Source organism: Grammomys surdaster, unplaced genomic scaffold (genome assembly GCF_004785775.1).
Source record: "Grammomys surdaster isolate TR1022 unplaced genomic scaffold, NIH_TR_1.0 358, whole genome shotgun sequence".
Lineage (NCBI taxonomy): Eukaryota > Metazoa > Chordata > Mammalia > Rodentia > Muridae > Grammomys > Grammomys surdaster.
The window spans coordinates 720517-735318 of NW_021604777.1; the positions used below are offsets into that span (position 1 = coordinate 720517).

General features: G+C 45.9%; 1 protein-coding gene across 2 annotated transcripts in view; it reads right to left on the reverse strand.

Moving 5' to 3' along the window:
• Ppil2 (peptidylprolyl isomerase like 2) overlaps positions 1-13629 on the reverse strand; it is a 27008-nt gene extending 13379 nt beyond the window's left edge. For both annotated transcript variants that reach the window (XM_028779625.1, XM_028779624.1), the window contains exons 1-5: positions 13524-13629; positions 12290-12339; positions 8755-8800; positions 6207-6269; positions 3944-3995 (exon numbers count right to left, since the gene is read on the reverse strand). In XM_028779625.1, coding sequence (XP_028635458.1) covers positions 3944-3995; positions 6207-6269; positions 8755-8800; positions 12290-12339; positions 13524-13555 — 243 coding nt within the window. In that variant the 5' untranslated portion in view covers positions 13556-13629. The remainder of the gene's footprint in view (positions 1-3943; positions 3996-6206; positions 6270-8754; positions 8801-12289; positions 12340-13523) is intronic.
• Positions 13630-14802: the final 1173 nt, after the last annotated feature.

The window sequence follows — 14802 nt, forward strand, 5'->3', positions numbered from 1 at the left end:
GCCAATGAGATGGCCTTCGACTTCACACAAGCCTGAAGACCTGAACTCAATCCCTGGAACCCACAGTGGAGGGAGAGAACCAACTCCTGAAAGTATCCTTTGCCCACATTTGCACCATGGCATTCAAACACCGTCATCATCGTCATCGTCATAAATAAAGGTACTAAGTAAAATAAAAACAAAATGAATATGTCTTAACACTAGTAGGAAACCCAAAAACAGGCTCAGTTGGTGAAGGTGTTTATCACTGAGCCTAACCTACACAGAGGAAAGAGAGAACTCCCACAGGCTATACCTTGACACTCGTGTTGAAAGCACACACATACACACACGCACATGCACACATACACACTGAATAAATGTAACAAAGCTAGTGAGAGCACCTCTATGTACTCTGCTTATACTACAGAACAAGAATTGTTTAAAAGGAAACCAAACACTGAAAGTGGAAAAGGCTGATCCATGCTTAACATGGGTAAGGACCTAGGTACGGCAAGAAAGGAGTCAGCATGCCCACAAACGAGGAGTGCTAAGACAGAACACACCCTTATGGGGGTTCCATGAACAAAGGAAATGGCCTAGGTTCTAGCTGTGACCAAAGTAAAAGCTATATGTAGTTTGGATGTTGCAGAAAACAGCCCAAATGACAAGATTTGATATCCCTAAGAGCACCTATGATGCAAACTGTAAACCTAAGATATACCCAGGGGTAATGGGCTAACAACGTCCATCAGAAAACAGGAAGAGGTCAGAGATCATGAGGACAACTGTAGACAAGGTAGCAGAGGCAGCAGACTGCAAACAGAGGTGGCAGACAACACTAACAGACAGCAGAGGGCAGGCTACAGCAGGGAGTTCCAGGGTGACATCCCCTAGGTTGTCACAGCTGCAGAGGTCAGCAAGGCAGAGAACAACCAACTACAAGGTAAGGCAGGAACCTCATAATGAGGAAACCAGTAAATGGTGTTGTCATCCCAGCTTGGGCCCTCGGGAAAAGCTCCTGCAGCTTTGTGATCATGAGCCACACTCTCAAGTATGGAACACCAAGGAAGAAAAGCAAACTCCTTCGGGAGGTAGATAAAACACAAGCTTCTACCCCATACAGCTGAAGAGAAGCTCACAGGCATTAGAAACAGTCTAAGACCCCATGTGGAGCACAGCTCCCCTTTCCTCCAGAACAGGGAAGAGACAGGCTGGCAACATATGTATCTACACTGGAAAGTCTCTGGAACCCCAAACCAGTCCCAGATTGTCACCAGAGCCAGAAAGACTACAGCCAGCTTGCTGCCACCCAGTAGGTTAGTCTGTCTGTTTGTTTGTTTGTTTGTTTTGTTTTTCGAGACAGGGTTTCTCTGTGTAGCCCTGGCTGTCCTGGAACTCACTCTGTAGATCAGGCTGGCGTCGAACTCAGAAATCTGCCTGCCTCTGCCTCCCAAGTGCTGGGATTAAAGGTGTGTGCCACCACTGCCTGGCAGTAGGCTAGAGTCTTAAAACGCTTTTATTTTGTTTTGTTTGGAATTTTGTGTGTGTACTTTTTTTGGTTGTTGTTTCTGTTTTTTGGAGTTTTTTTGGCAGGGTGCCAGAAAATGTAAACCAAAGCCTTCTACAAGCGAGTGAGCAAGGCAAGTGCTCTACTACTGAGGGTTCTTGCCAAGAGAATGCCAATCACAGGCTGAGACGTGAAGGAGGAGTTTGATCTGCTCTACCAGGAAGGCAGGGTCACCATACTAAACATATCAAGAGCTCTCTACATCTGGGTGGAAATGTCCCTCCAAAGTTTACAACCCCCAGGAACCTGTGCACAGGACCTTACTTCAAAAGAGGCTCTTGAAAGAGGTAATCATGTTAAGATTGGTCACACTGGCACCAACAGTGCAATGGGCCTGGCCTCAGACCCTGAACCAGGTTGCACCAGCCCTTACTGCTGATCAGGGCAGTGACAACTACTCAGGAAGCTCTTGCTAAACTGTGCTAGGTGACTGCTGAGATCCCCACTGCCCTAAGGAGAGTTTGCTGGGTCAGTCTCCACTGTTCTCTCCTTTCTCTCTGCCTCTTACCAGACAATCATATGATCCATGGCTGCTCTCCCTGGGGCCACTAGGCTCCTTCCTGACAAATCCAGAGCTGTCCTCAAAGAGGTCAGGTAATGACCCTGCCTGGGCTTCCAACCTAACCAGACTAAGTCTAGGGCCATGAAGGTTCCCCAATATGGCATCTAAATGCCACCATCTCTCTTGTCCTCAGGACTAAGCATAAGAGCACCTCTGAAGAGACATCTCAGCCCATTATTTATCCCCCTCCCCTCTCCATCTCTCTGTGTCACTGCAGTGTCACACCTGACCCGCTTCCCATGTCAGACTCAACACATACCAAGTTGGCGACTTAACAGGTACAGCTGAATATATGAAGAACTAGGCCCACAGAAGGAAAGGACACAGACCTCTGAGATGCAAAGGGACCAAAGGACTAAAGGCTTAATAAAATGTGTGGAAAATGAGGCTAGAGAATGAGGTACAATCTAGAAATATTCTTCTAAGAAGCCGAAGTCCCAGTGTTGGATCTGTGTGCAGGTCACACAAGTGACTTAGCTGATGTAAATATGGCTTTCTTTCCACCCATTTAAAAAAGCAAACTGAGCCAGGAGTGCTGGCACATACCTTTAATCCCAGCACTCGGGAGGCAGAGGCAGGCGGATCTCTGAGTTCAAGGCCAGCCTGGTCTGTAAAATGAGTTCTAGGACAGCCAGGGCTACACAGAGAAAACCTGTCTCAAAAACCAAGACAAAACAAAACAAAAAAACCCAGACAATACCCAGAATTGTCAAGGTCATGAGCAAGAAGTATCTTCTTTTACAGACTGTTTTTAAGGAGTTAAAACAACTTTGAAGGGCAGCTGGCCAGTAGCTATGAAAACTGACAAAGCATCTACTTTTGACTCAGTAGAATACTCTTGTGCTCAAGAAATGTACACGCTTGTACTTCTGCTGTGGCAGGCAAATGACAGAGGTTTCACTTCAACCCAGCCACAGACAGACACTAGACCAAAGATGGCTTGGTGTGTTAAGTCACTAGCCACCAAGCCTACCAACCTGAGTTAGATCCCTAGAACCAACCCACATGGTGGGAGGATAGAACTGACTCCCACAAGTTGCCCTCTAATCCTGTGCTATGGCAAATGCACCCACACAGATGTACATACAAGCTTACACACACACACACACACAATTAAACAAATAAATGTAAAAACCATACCTTTTAACCAACAGTCTCATAGAAAAGGCTGTGCTTTCTGCACTAACACTCTTGAGACTCTCCAGCATCTTGCAGAGCACACAGAGCAAGATACCCACTACAATCCAACTCAAGAAAAAAAAATATGCAGCAAGACTGTCGTGACTGAGAAGACAGCCTGGACTGCAGAATAAGACGCTGTCTCAAGCAAACAAAGATATAAGACAATGGTATACATTCATAGGAGATTAGTACCATGACTGCTCTGGATACCAAAATCCAGAACTATCCAGTCTCATAAAATGCTGTAGCACTTGACCAGAACCTACACATATCCTGCCATCAACATTAAGCCATCTCCCAATTGCCGGCTATCTACCACAATCTAAAAGCTAAACACAATTATTCTCTGATACCGCTTAGGAAAGAATGACAAGAGGAAGCATATAGATATTCATTCACATATAACCTTTCACAAATACTTCTTTATGAGCACAGTTGACTGAATCCAAGAACATAGAATCTGCAAGTAAAGTGTGCCAAGTACATACTCACATGTGTGCACACAGAGGCAACATTTCTGGAGAGCACAAGACTGTCTTGCACACAGGTCAGCAGTTCTCTACCGCTGAGTACATGAGAACGGCACAGACAAAGCAGAGACAGGAGCAGGGGCTCTTACCGGCAGCATGGAACTCTGCATGAGCACCTACCTCTCCATTGCTGGGATTGGTCCCATACTTCTTAAGCCATGGAACAATGTTCCTGATGAGAAGAGAGAACAAAAAGTGTCACCATGGGGCTGGAGAGATGACTCAGGAGCGAAGAGCACTTGGTGTTCTTGCATAGGGCCCGAGCTCCCAAAACCCACATGACAAGTACATATAACAACCATTTGTAATTCCAGTTCCAGAGAATCATGTCCCCTCTCAGCTCCCACAGACACTGCACAAGTGCTACACAGACAGGTATTTGGTAAAACATCCACACACATAAAACTAAACCTTAAAAAAGGAAACAAGGGGCTACAGAGACAGCTCAGAGGTTAAGAGCACTGACTGCTCTTCCAGAGGTCCTGAGTTCAATTCCCAGCAAGCACATGGTGGCTCACAACCATCTGTAAAGGGATCCGATGCCCTCTTCTGGTGTGTGTCTGAGGACAGCAGAGTGTACTCATACACATAAAATAAAAATAAATCCTTTAAAAAAAAAAAGTAAGAAAACAGAAAAAAAGATCACCAGAGCACACTGCTGGCAGTGACACCACCTGAGGCCTTAGAGCTGCGCCCAGGGGAGAGTGGAGAGCAGGCACGTGCACCTCACTACAGATGGGGAGAGTACCTTAAACAAGTGATGCACTTACAGATTCATGTGTTTTCAAACATATTCAGTGACTGGAGTTTTCCGGTGCTGGGGACTGAAGGAATGGCTTGTGGACACTGAGAATGTGCCTTTCCACTGAGCTACACGTGGCATTTGTACAAGTTTTATCGAAGTTATATATAAACAAGAACTTTAACTGTAAAAAAGGCCAAACAAGCCGGGCAGTGGTGGCGCACACCTTTAATCCCAGCACTTGGGAAGCAGAGGCAGGCAGATTTCTGAGTTCAAGGCCAGCCTGGTCTACAGAGTGAGTTCCAGGACAGCCAGGACTACACAGAGAAACCCTGTCTCGAAAAAAAAAAACAAAAACAAAAAAAAGAAACAAAAACAAACAAACAAACAAAAGGGCAAACAAATGTGAATATATCTATATAACAAAATATTGAGTCAGCATCAAAAATTATACTGTGGCCACACGCAGTGGTGAGCCGAGCCACGTGCAGCGGTGAGCCACACATGGTGTAGGCCTAGCTAGTTGTGAGATTTATGAGAGTGGGAAGTCACTTGAACCAGGTATTCAACACCAGCCAGAGGGAGACACCCCCTCCCCCTGTACCCACCAAAGAAATCTGTGCACAGGGCCAAGAGGGCGCAAGCATTCACTGACAATCCTGGGTACTGAGATCACTGTGATAAATTGTCCAATTTTTTTTACTATTTTTCCTTTTTTTTTTTTTTTTTGAAAATTTTAGAAAAAAAAATAGGATCTAAAACAAGCTTAGCTGGAACATAAAACAGGGTGCAGTGCTTCAGAATATAATGCATGGAATTAAGCACTTCATTATAGCTCTGCTTTCATCAAGAGAACACACCCCTGAGGAGCTGGCCTCTAAGACATGGGGAAAAGGACTCGCCTTCATTTCAAGCTAGTGCTGCCTGCTAGAGGCCACAGAGCCATGTCCCTGAAGGCCTGGCTGTCCCTCCCAATTACCAAACAGGCTCACCCGAACGTCATGAGATTTCTAGGAACAAGATTTTAGTAACCTTGACCCTGCTTAGAGCCACAAACTGAACATTCTTTTCTCTAATTGGTATGAAAAATCCTGAAGTATTTATTAAATCAAAATTAAATATAGAGCGCTGGGGAGATAACTTAGTGGATAAAGTACTTCCTATGCAAACACAAAAGCCTGAAATTTGTATTTCAAGAACCCATGTTAAAGCCAGACACAATGGGGCTAGAGAGATGGCTCAGCAGTTAAGAGCACTGACTGCTCTTCCAGAGGCCCTGAGTTCAATTCCCAGCAACCACATGGTAGCTCTCCACCATCTGTAATGGGATCTGATGTTGAGTACAGCTACAGTGTACTCACATACATACATAAATAAATAAATCTTAAAAAAAAAAAAAAGCACCCATCTGTAATAGAAGCAGGAGCCTGCTGGTCAGCCAGTCTAGCTGACAGTGCCTTGTCACTGACAAGGTGGAGAGCAACAAAGATCGTCCCCTGAGGTCGACTTCTGGCCTCCACATATACATGACCCTGAACACAACTGCACATACACGAATACCTTCCCCCCCCCCGGGGGGTGGGGTAGTCAGACACATACACACAAATAAAAAGAGACTTAAAAATTCAAGAGGAAACTCACAGCAAGTCAAAGACGACACCTTCCGGGGTGCAGACTGGGTAGACAAAAGGCTGGAGAGAGAGACTAAAAGGAACAGAGATCCCACATCAGCTTCTAGGCACACTAAGCATGCTCTGCTTCCCACAACCTTCCCCACAGTTCCAAGTACCCTCTGCCCCTCACACTACACCACTAATGATAAGCCACTGTCCCAGGAGGTGCCTCAGTACTTGGGGCAGCAACAGCCCACTTCATGTCACGTAAGAGAGAGGTCTCTTATGGTGGCCTTGAGGAAGCAAGACTGAGATTCCCTCTCAGTCTCCTTACATAGCAGTCAGACTAAGTTTTACCCCCAGAGCCATCCTCCCCCCTTCCAAAGGAGGTTTAATGAGGCCCCTGTGGTGTACTATGCCAGTACTCCACCCTGATGCATGCTGGGAACATGACTGGGGTGGAGGTCCACGGCAGCCTCAGCTCCCACAGCAGCTCTTCACATGTATCTGCAGCTGGTCTCAAGCCCTTAATCCCAGTGCTCTGGAGGCAGGGGCAGGCCAATCTTCTTGAGTTTAATGTCAGCCTGGTCTACAGAGTGAGTTTCAAGTCAACAAGAAGCCAGAGCAGCATACAGACCCTATCTTAAAAAAAACAAAACAAGCGACGGGCGGTGGTGGCACACGCCTTCAATCCCAGCACTTGGGAGGCAGAGACAGGCGGATTTCTGAGTTCGAGGCCAGCCTGGTCTACAGAGTGAGTTCCAGGACAGCCAGGGCTACACAGAGAAACCCTGTCTCGAAAAAAACAAAAAAAACAAAAAAAATTTAAAAAAAAAAAAAAAAAACAAGGACTGGAGAGATGGCTCAGCGGTTAAAAGCACTGACTACTCTTCAGAGGTCCTGAGTTCAATTCCCAGCAACCACATGATGGCTCATAACCATCTGTAATGGAATCCAAAGCCCTCTTCTGTACTCATATTCATAAATAAATCTTTAAAAAAAAAATCTTTGGCAGAGCAGAGTGGCTTTACTCCCAGCACTCAGGAGGCAAAGACAGATAGGTCTCTGAGTTCGAGATCAGTCTGGTCTCCACTATACAGACAGTCAGGGCTACACTGTTTCGGAAAAAAACAAAAGCCAACAACAAACCCCTTTGACTGTAACTAGCCAGTAGGTGGCTGGAGCAGAAGCAGCAGTCAGTTCCACAGATTATGGTGGAGAGCTTGTTCTCAAATATCCTGAAGGGCTAAATTCTCCATTCATCATCCACAACAGATCAAAGGGGCCAGTGGGGTCAGCGGCCTCCAGAGGCACGAGAACCAAGCAGTGCTCTCTCGCTCTTTTTTTGTTTGTTTGTTTTGTTTTTTCAAGACAGGGTTTCTCTGTATAGCCCTGGCTGTCCTGTAACTCACTCTGTAGACCAGGCTGGCCTCAAACTCAGAAATCCACCTGCCTCTGGCTCCCAAGTGCTGGGATTAAAGGCATGCACCACCACTGCCAGGCAGTGCTCTCTCAAAGATCAATCGAAACCAGAAAGTACCCATTCCAACAAAGCTGATGACCAACGTGAGCAACACCTTCCATGACCACAGCACAGGGCTTCCTGGGGGTCCAGATGCATCGAGGCCCAGTTTCTGGATTAAAACAATGTCCAGGCCTTGTACTGTGGTCTGCTCCCTTTGCGTCCTGTGCTTTAGCCTTTCTCCCTTTCTTAGTGCATTGTGGCACCTGGCTGACATGCCTCAAGTGAGCCATCTGACATTCAGATTAGACCTTGGGAGGAACAGTGTATGGTGACTGCTGGGCCCAGATAAGCTTTCACAGCAGTCCCTTTGCCCCAAAGCAACATTCGATAGCTCTGCATCACAGCTACCCTGCCCTTTCCACCAACACCCGAGTCCCCAAGGAAGGAAAGAAAGGCCGACCAGAGTCCTTACTATCGCTGCCGCTGCTGCTACTTAATCTGGAACAAGAATTGAGTCTCACAGGCATCACAACTCAGCAGTGCTGCTTTCCAGGGGTGACACCAGGGTATATGCCACTCTTCTAAGCACTGGTCCTCTCAGCCACAAAATACACTTAACAAGAGGGTCTACCCAACCTTAGGAGGTATGAATGAAGCTAAAAAACAAAGCTGGTAAATACAGACACAGTAAACAGGAAGCACCCATGCCCTGTCCTCATGGCTGGGCCCACCTTCTCCCGGCTCAAGATATCTTGAGAGGCAGACAAAGCCATGCACGCGTCTCACAGGGTCAAGTTCACATGGATGGTGCATGTTGAGCATCCCTAAACTTAAAATTCAAAATGCTCCGAATTCTCACTTTATTAGCATCACATCAGGCTTCAAGGATGATCAACTGTCTGTGCAAAAGTCTATGCAAATATACTCCATATGCAAGTATGGTAGGTAGCCTGCAATCCTAATACTTAGGAGGTAGCAGCAGGAGATTCAGGAGTTCAAGGTCAGCCCAAGCTACAGTTAAAAGACTCTATCTTAAAACACACACACATACTTTGGTAGAAATGATACACAGCCAACACCAAGGGAAAGCAGAAGGGTTTAAAGCTCTCACCTGCAGTGGTCAAAAGGTAAGCGGCGAAAACTTGTCTGTGTGATATCTGTTTAAGATGAAATAAAAAACAGAAAACCTATTTGGAAAATATTTCATCTATGTATAGCTACCATTAAAACTACATTACTATGGCAGGCATGGTGACACACTCCTTAATCCTGGTACTTGAGAGGGAAGCAGAGACAGGTAGATCTCTGTGAGTTCAAGGCCAGCCTGGTCTACAAAGCAAGTTCCAGGATAGCCAGGACTGTACAACCTAGAAATCCTGTCTCAAAAAACAAGACTAACAAAAAAACTACATTACTATGAATTAAATCTTTTGTTGCTGTTGTTTCGAGAGAGGGGTGTGTGCTATGTGCTGCTGAAGACCAAACCTAGGGCCTTATATATGCTATATGCTAGGCACATCACTGAACTATATACCTCCAGGCCCCTATATTAAGAATCTTTTGGCCGGGCAGTGGTAGCGCACGTCTTTAATCCCAGCACTTAGGAGGCAGAGGCAGGTGGATTTCTGAATTCCAGGCCAGCCTGGTCTACAGACTGAGTTCCAGGCCAGCCTGGTCTACAGGCCAGGATGGTACATGTTGAGCATGCCTAAACTTAAAATTCAAAATGCTCCAGGACAGCCAGGACTACACAGAGAAACCCTGTCTGGAAAAACAAAAAATAAATTTTTTTTTTAATTTTTTTAAAAAAAGAACCTTTTGGTAGTTGCTGGGCAGTGGTGCCACACACATTTAATCCCAGCACACAGAAAGCATAGGCAGGCATATCTCTGGATTCAAGGCCAGCCTGGTACACAATGCAAGTTCTAGGACAGCCAGGACTACACAGAGAAACCCTATCTTGGAAAAAAAAATCTTCTGGTAGGGGCCTAGAAAGATGGCTGGGCAGTTAAGAACACATTCTGCTCTTATGCAAGACCTGAGTTCAGTTCCTAACATTCACATGTGATAACTTACAACTGCCTGTAACTCACCAGGGAAGCTAACACCCCTGGACTCTATGGGCAGGCATCTCTATGGGCAGGCATCTCTATGGGCAGGCATCTCTAAGAGCAGGTATCTACTCATGCAAATATGCACACACGCACACACCTAAAAATAATAGGTACTAGAGAAATGGCTCAGTGGCTCAGTGTACTTCACTGGAGGTAGAAACAGAAGGAACTTACTGACAAGCCAGTCTAGCCCATCAGTGAGCTATCGGGTTAGTGACAGACTCCGTCTCAACACAAGATGGGCTCAGCAGCAAAGCACATCTTTAATCCTAGCAGTTGGAGGCAGAGGCAGGTGGATTTCTATGAGTTCAAAGCCAGCCTGATGTACATAGTGAGTTCCAGGGCAGCCAAGGCCACATGGAGATGTTTTCTGTTTCAAAAAAAAAACAAGGGGCTGGAGAAATAGCTCAGAGGTTAAGAGCACTGGATACTATTGTAGAGGCCAGGGCTGGGTTCCCAGCACCCACTCTCCTCTGGACTCTAAGGTACCCATATGCATGTGGCATGTACTCATGTAGACAAATACACACACAGAGAGATTTTTTTTAAGATGGATTATCAATTGAAGACAACACCCAATGTGACCTCTAGCCTCCAAACACAGGCACACCCACCTGCACATGCAAACACATGCAGGGGCTTTTTGTTGTTTGCTTTTTTGAGATGGAGTTTCTCTGTATAGCTCTGGCTGTCCTGAGATGAAAAGCATGTACCACTACACCTGGATTTACACAGCCTCTTTTGATATTATCGAATCACAAATCAAGGCCAGGCATGTTAGCTCATGCCTTTAATCCCAGCACTTGGGAGGCAGAGGCAGGCGAATCTGTAAGTTTAAAACTAGCCTGGTCTACAGAGTGAATTCCACAGGAAAATCCTACCTTCAAAAAACAAAACAGAAAAACCCATATATTTATATTTATATACACACACACACACTCAGGCATATACACACATATGTATACACACTCAGAGAGAGAGACAGAGAGAGAGCACACACGGAGCACACAAGCCCATGAGCAACAGATGGCTCAGGCTTAGGAGCACTATTACTCCTCCAGGACCCCATGGTGGTTCACAACAGTCCATCACTCCAGGTCCAAGGCCTCCAATGCCCCTTCTGGCTTCCTAGGCCACACATATGCAGACACATCACTCATACATATCAAATAAGTGAATCTTTAAAAAGAAAACATGAACCAAGAGTGGAAGTCCATGAATGTCATTCCAATACTCAAGAAGTTGACATAAAAGAATCTTAAGTTCAATGTTTGCCTGAGCTACATAGTGTAGGCTAGCCTGAGCTACAAAGTGAAACAAAACAAAATAAATCTCAGAAGGCCAGCAACATGGCTCAGTGGATAAAGGCTCTTGTCATGTAAACCTGACCACCTGAGTTCAATTTCTGGAACCCACAAAAAGGTAGAAGAGAGCCAAGGCCACAAAGCTGGCCTCTGCCTTCCACATGGGTAAAATGGCACACCCAGACTGAAGTCGTGTCATATACAAATAATAAAATCCTAGATTAAGCCGGGCGGTGGTGGCGCACGCCTTTAATCCCAGCACTCGGGAGGCAGAGGCAGGCGGATTTCTGAGTTTGAGGCCAGCCTGGTCTACAGAGTGAGTTCCAGGACAGCCCGGGCTATACAGAGAAGCCCTGTCTCGAAAAACCAAACAAAAAAAACAAAAATCCTAGATTAAAAGAGAATACTAAAGACTGACTGTAGGTGTAGCTCAGCGGTGGAACTTTTTTTTGGTTTTTCGAGACAGGGTTTCTCTGTGTAGCCCTGGCTGTCCTGGAACTCACTCTATAGACCAGGCTGGCCTCAGACTCACAGAGATCCGCCTGCCTCTGCCTCCCAAGTGCTGGGATTAAAGGTGTGCATCAAACCACCCAGCATATAGCATTTTTTTTTTAAAGCATGTATTCTCTACTAATTATTACAACAGTGACTGTGACTAGCACAGCGGCACATGCCTGTAATTCCAGCACTGGTAAGCAGAAGGATCTTGAGTTCAAGACCAGCCTGAGCTACATAATAAGACTATCTTTACAAAAGAAAAACAAAACAAAACAGTACGAGGCTGAGGAGAGATCTCAGCAGTTAAGAGCACTGGCTGCTGCTCCAGAGGACCCAGTTCCCAGCACCCACGTGGCAGCTCACAGCCCTTGGTCACTCCAGTTCCAGGGGATCCGGCACCTTTATACAGACATACATGCAGGCAAAACACCAATGCACATAAAATAAATAAATCCTTTTTTCTACAGTCTTGGCAACTTTGGGTATTAACCTTCCTTTTTTTTCCCTCCTATAAAGAATAAGGTTATACCGCTTCCTAAAGAAAAGGCCATTTTAAGTTCTATTTTAAAAAAAACTCTCCTCTAAAATGTAAGTATACTCTACTATGTTGAGACTATGTCATCTTCTATCAACTATATACTCAACCTAATTATCTACTGTAATGTCAGTGTTCTGGATCATTCTGCACCACGGAAGATGGCACTCTTCAGGACTACCAGCATCCCCTTACCTGGCTTCCTGCCACCATAGAAGTGAGTGTACTCAGCACAGGTGATGTACCTGAGGAAGACAGAGAATATGTTACTGGGTCCCGTCACGGACAGGACAGAAGCTGTATCAGTAACTTATGACACAACTCTCACTCACTTAGCAAAGATACATTAAACATCTGCAGTGTCAGGCACATAAGCAAAGAGACAGAAAAATAAAGAGACATCAACAGTGCCTTGTCCAGAAGAAAATGAACTGGATTTATAGGCTAACAGGAGAAAGAGCTAAGCATACAAAGATCTGGGGAGGCCCTTTACAGGAATAACATTACTGAGGCTAGAGCAGGACAAGCTGAATGTATTCCAGAAAGGAGACAGCAGAAAAGAGTGTCATGAGGTACATAGCAGCAGAAAGACACAGAAGCAAGGGCAGTGGATGAGTCACAAATGAGTCCAAGACCAAGGCAAGTACTCTGTGTTTGCCTAAGTGTGAAGGGAAGCTGGTGGGTGGTTTTGACCAGGACCCACTATGTAACTAGGGCTAGGATAGGGATATAGCAGGCTTAGGTGTGAAAATTATCGAGTTCCGTATTAGCATACTAGTTTTGAGAAAGCTGTAAGTTTTCCAAGTGGAGAACTGAGTAAAAGCTCATTAGTGCATGAGAGACTATTAGAACAAGATCCACTACAGAGAGGAAGGAGACACCCACAAGGTCTGGGACAAGGGGAGGGGAAGCTCAGCAAAGAGGAAATAGATCATACGCAGATAAAAATACGATCCCCCTAAGGGCTGGCTTTGGAAAGGGAAGAAGCCCAGGGACTGAAAAGATGGATACTAGATCTGGCAATACAGAAGTCAAAGGTATCCTTGCAAGCAGTTGGGGGGCAGGGGACATCTGACTACACTAGTTTGAAGAGACAGAAAACACAAAGTACAGTAGCAAATGGGAGGGGAACACGTAGCATGGCACGCCAGTCTTCAACTAGAAGGCTGTCGCCTGTGTGTAGGCTGGCAGGCTCAAGCCAGGACGAAGCAGACCTGGCTGTGCAGGGCAGATAAGCAACTCAGGGGCAAAACGCGCGTGCAGAAATGGGGGCGGAAGGGGAAAACCCCACAAGTTAGTCTGGCTGCAGAACGCCCTGGCCCGCAAAGACTGCGCTAAGAGACGATACGGCGCCTGTGAAAGCTGAAGCTTTCAGGAGATGACCTTCAGCACGACGACGAGCTGAGAACAGAGACGTGGCCCAACTTACATCTTGTCCTTCTGGTGCTGTCGCTTCCCCATGGTGGCGACGAACCGAAGAGAACACAGTCGACACCCTGAGTCCGGCGCTTCCGCTTTCTCAACTACTTCCGGAGCTCGACACCCCGGGTCCCGGAAGTTGGAAGTAGGCATTCTGGGAATTGTGGTTTCCAGGTGCCCAGGGACCTGCGTGCAGGCACCTTGCTAGGCTGAGGCTTGCTGACTTTGAGTAGAATCCACTTTTCCAGTCTCCCACCAAACTGCGTTGGCCTCCCCCAAGCCCTCAAAAACTTATCTATGCACTATCTGGCTACTTGTTCAGTCCATGCTATGCTAGGCTGACTCGTGCAGACCTGGCCTCCTCTGTATCTAAAGGCCTTCAAACTTACACCTTCTCCAAAGCCATGTCTATCTGTATATTCAACTCTTTCTCTCATTCGGTGCCCACGCCCTTCAGGCCCATCAGCTGGCAGATAACCAAGGCCTTCCTTCTGTGACCAGATCCTTGATCTGAGTCTCTTATCCTGGGAGAGTGTGTTCCAAGTTCCCTTTTTAAATTGTGTGCGTGGTCAAGTAGGTGCCATGCCACAAGCATGGAGCTCAGAGGACAGACAAGTCAGGAGTTGGTCTCCTTGCCAGACTTGTGTAGCTTTTATTTGCTAAGGCATCTCTCCAGCCAAAGCTGGGGTTTTTTTCATTTTTTGATTTTTGTTTTTTTGTTTAAGTACACTGGCATTTTGCCTACATGTATGTCTGTCTGTATGAGGGTGTTAGAACCCCTGGACCTGGAAATACAGATGGTTATGAGCTGCCATTTGGGTGCCAGAAATTGAACCCAGGTCCTTTGGAAGAGCAGCCACGGAGTCATCTCTCCAGCCCATTAAGCAACACTTATACTCTCCCAAAGCCAAGTCACTGGCAGTTGGTTAACTACACGTCAAATTCTTGTCTATTTGTCTAACCAAAGAATTCTCAATCTCCCTGTCATCTGTTCCAAATCTCCACTTCGATGCTAAATAACCTGTTCCACACCCTAACCCTGACTTCCTGATAAGATCTTCAACCAAATAATTTTGAGATGTCCTGTCAAATTCCTACATAACTATAAAGCGTTAGAATCCCCAGCCTTGCAGTTTTGGGGATATTTTTTTAAATTCTTCTGTGTTTGAGACTATTCTCTCAAACTCTATTTTAGGGAGACAAAGCTGTCTAACTGAAAATGAAGCTTGCTTAATTCAAACAAAAAATCTGGGTCAATGGTCTTACTCTCATTCAGTGGGATTAACAAA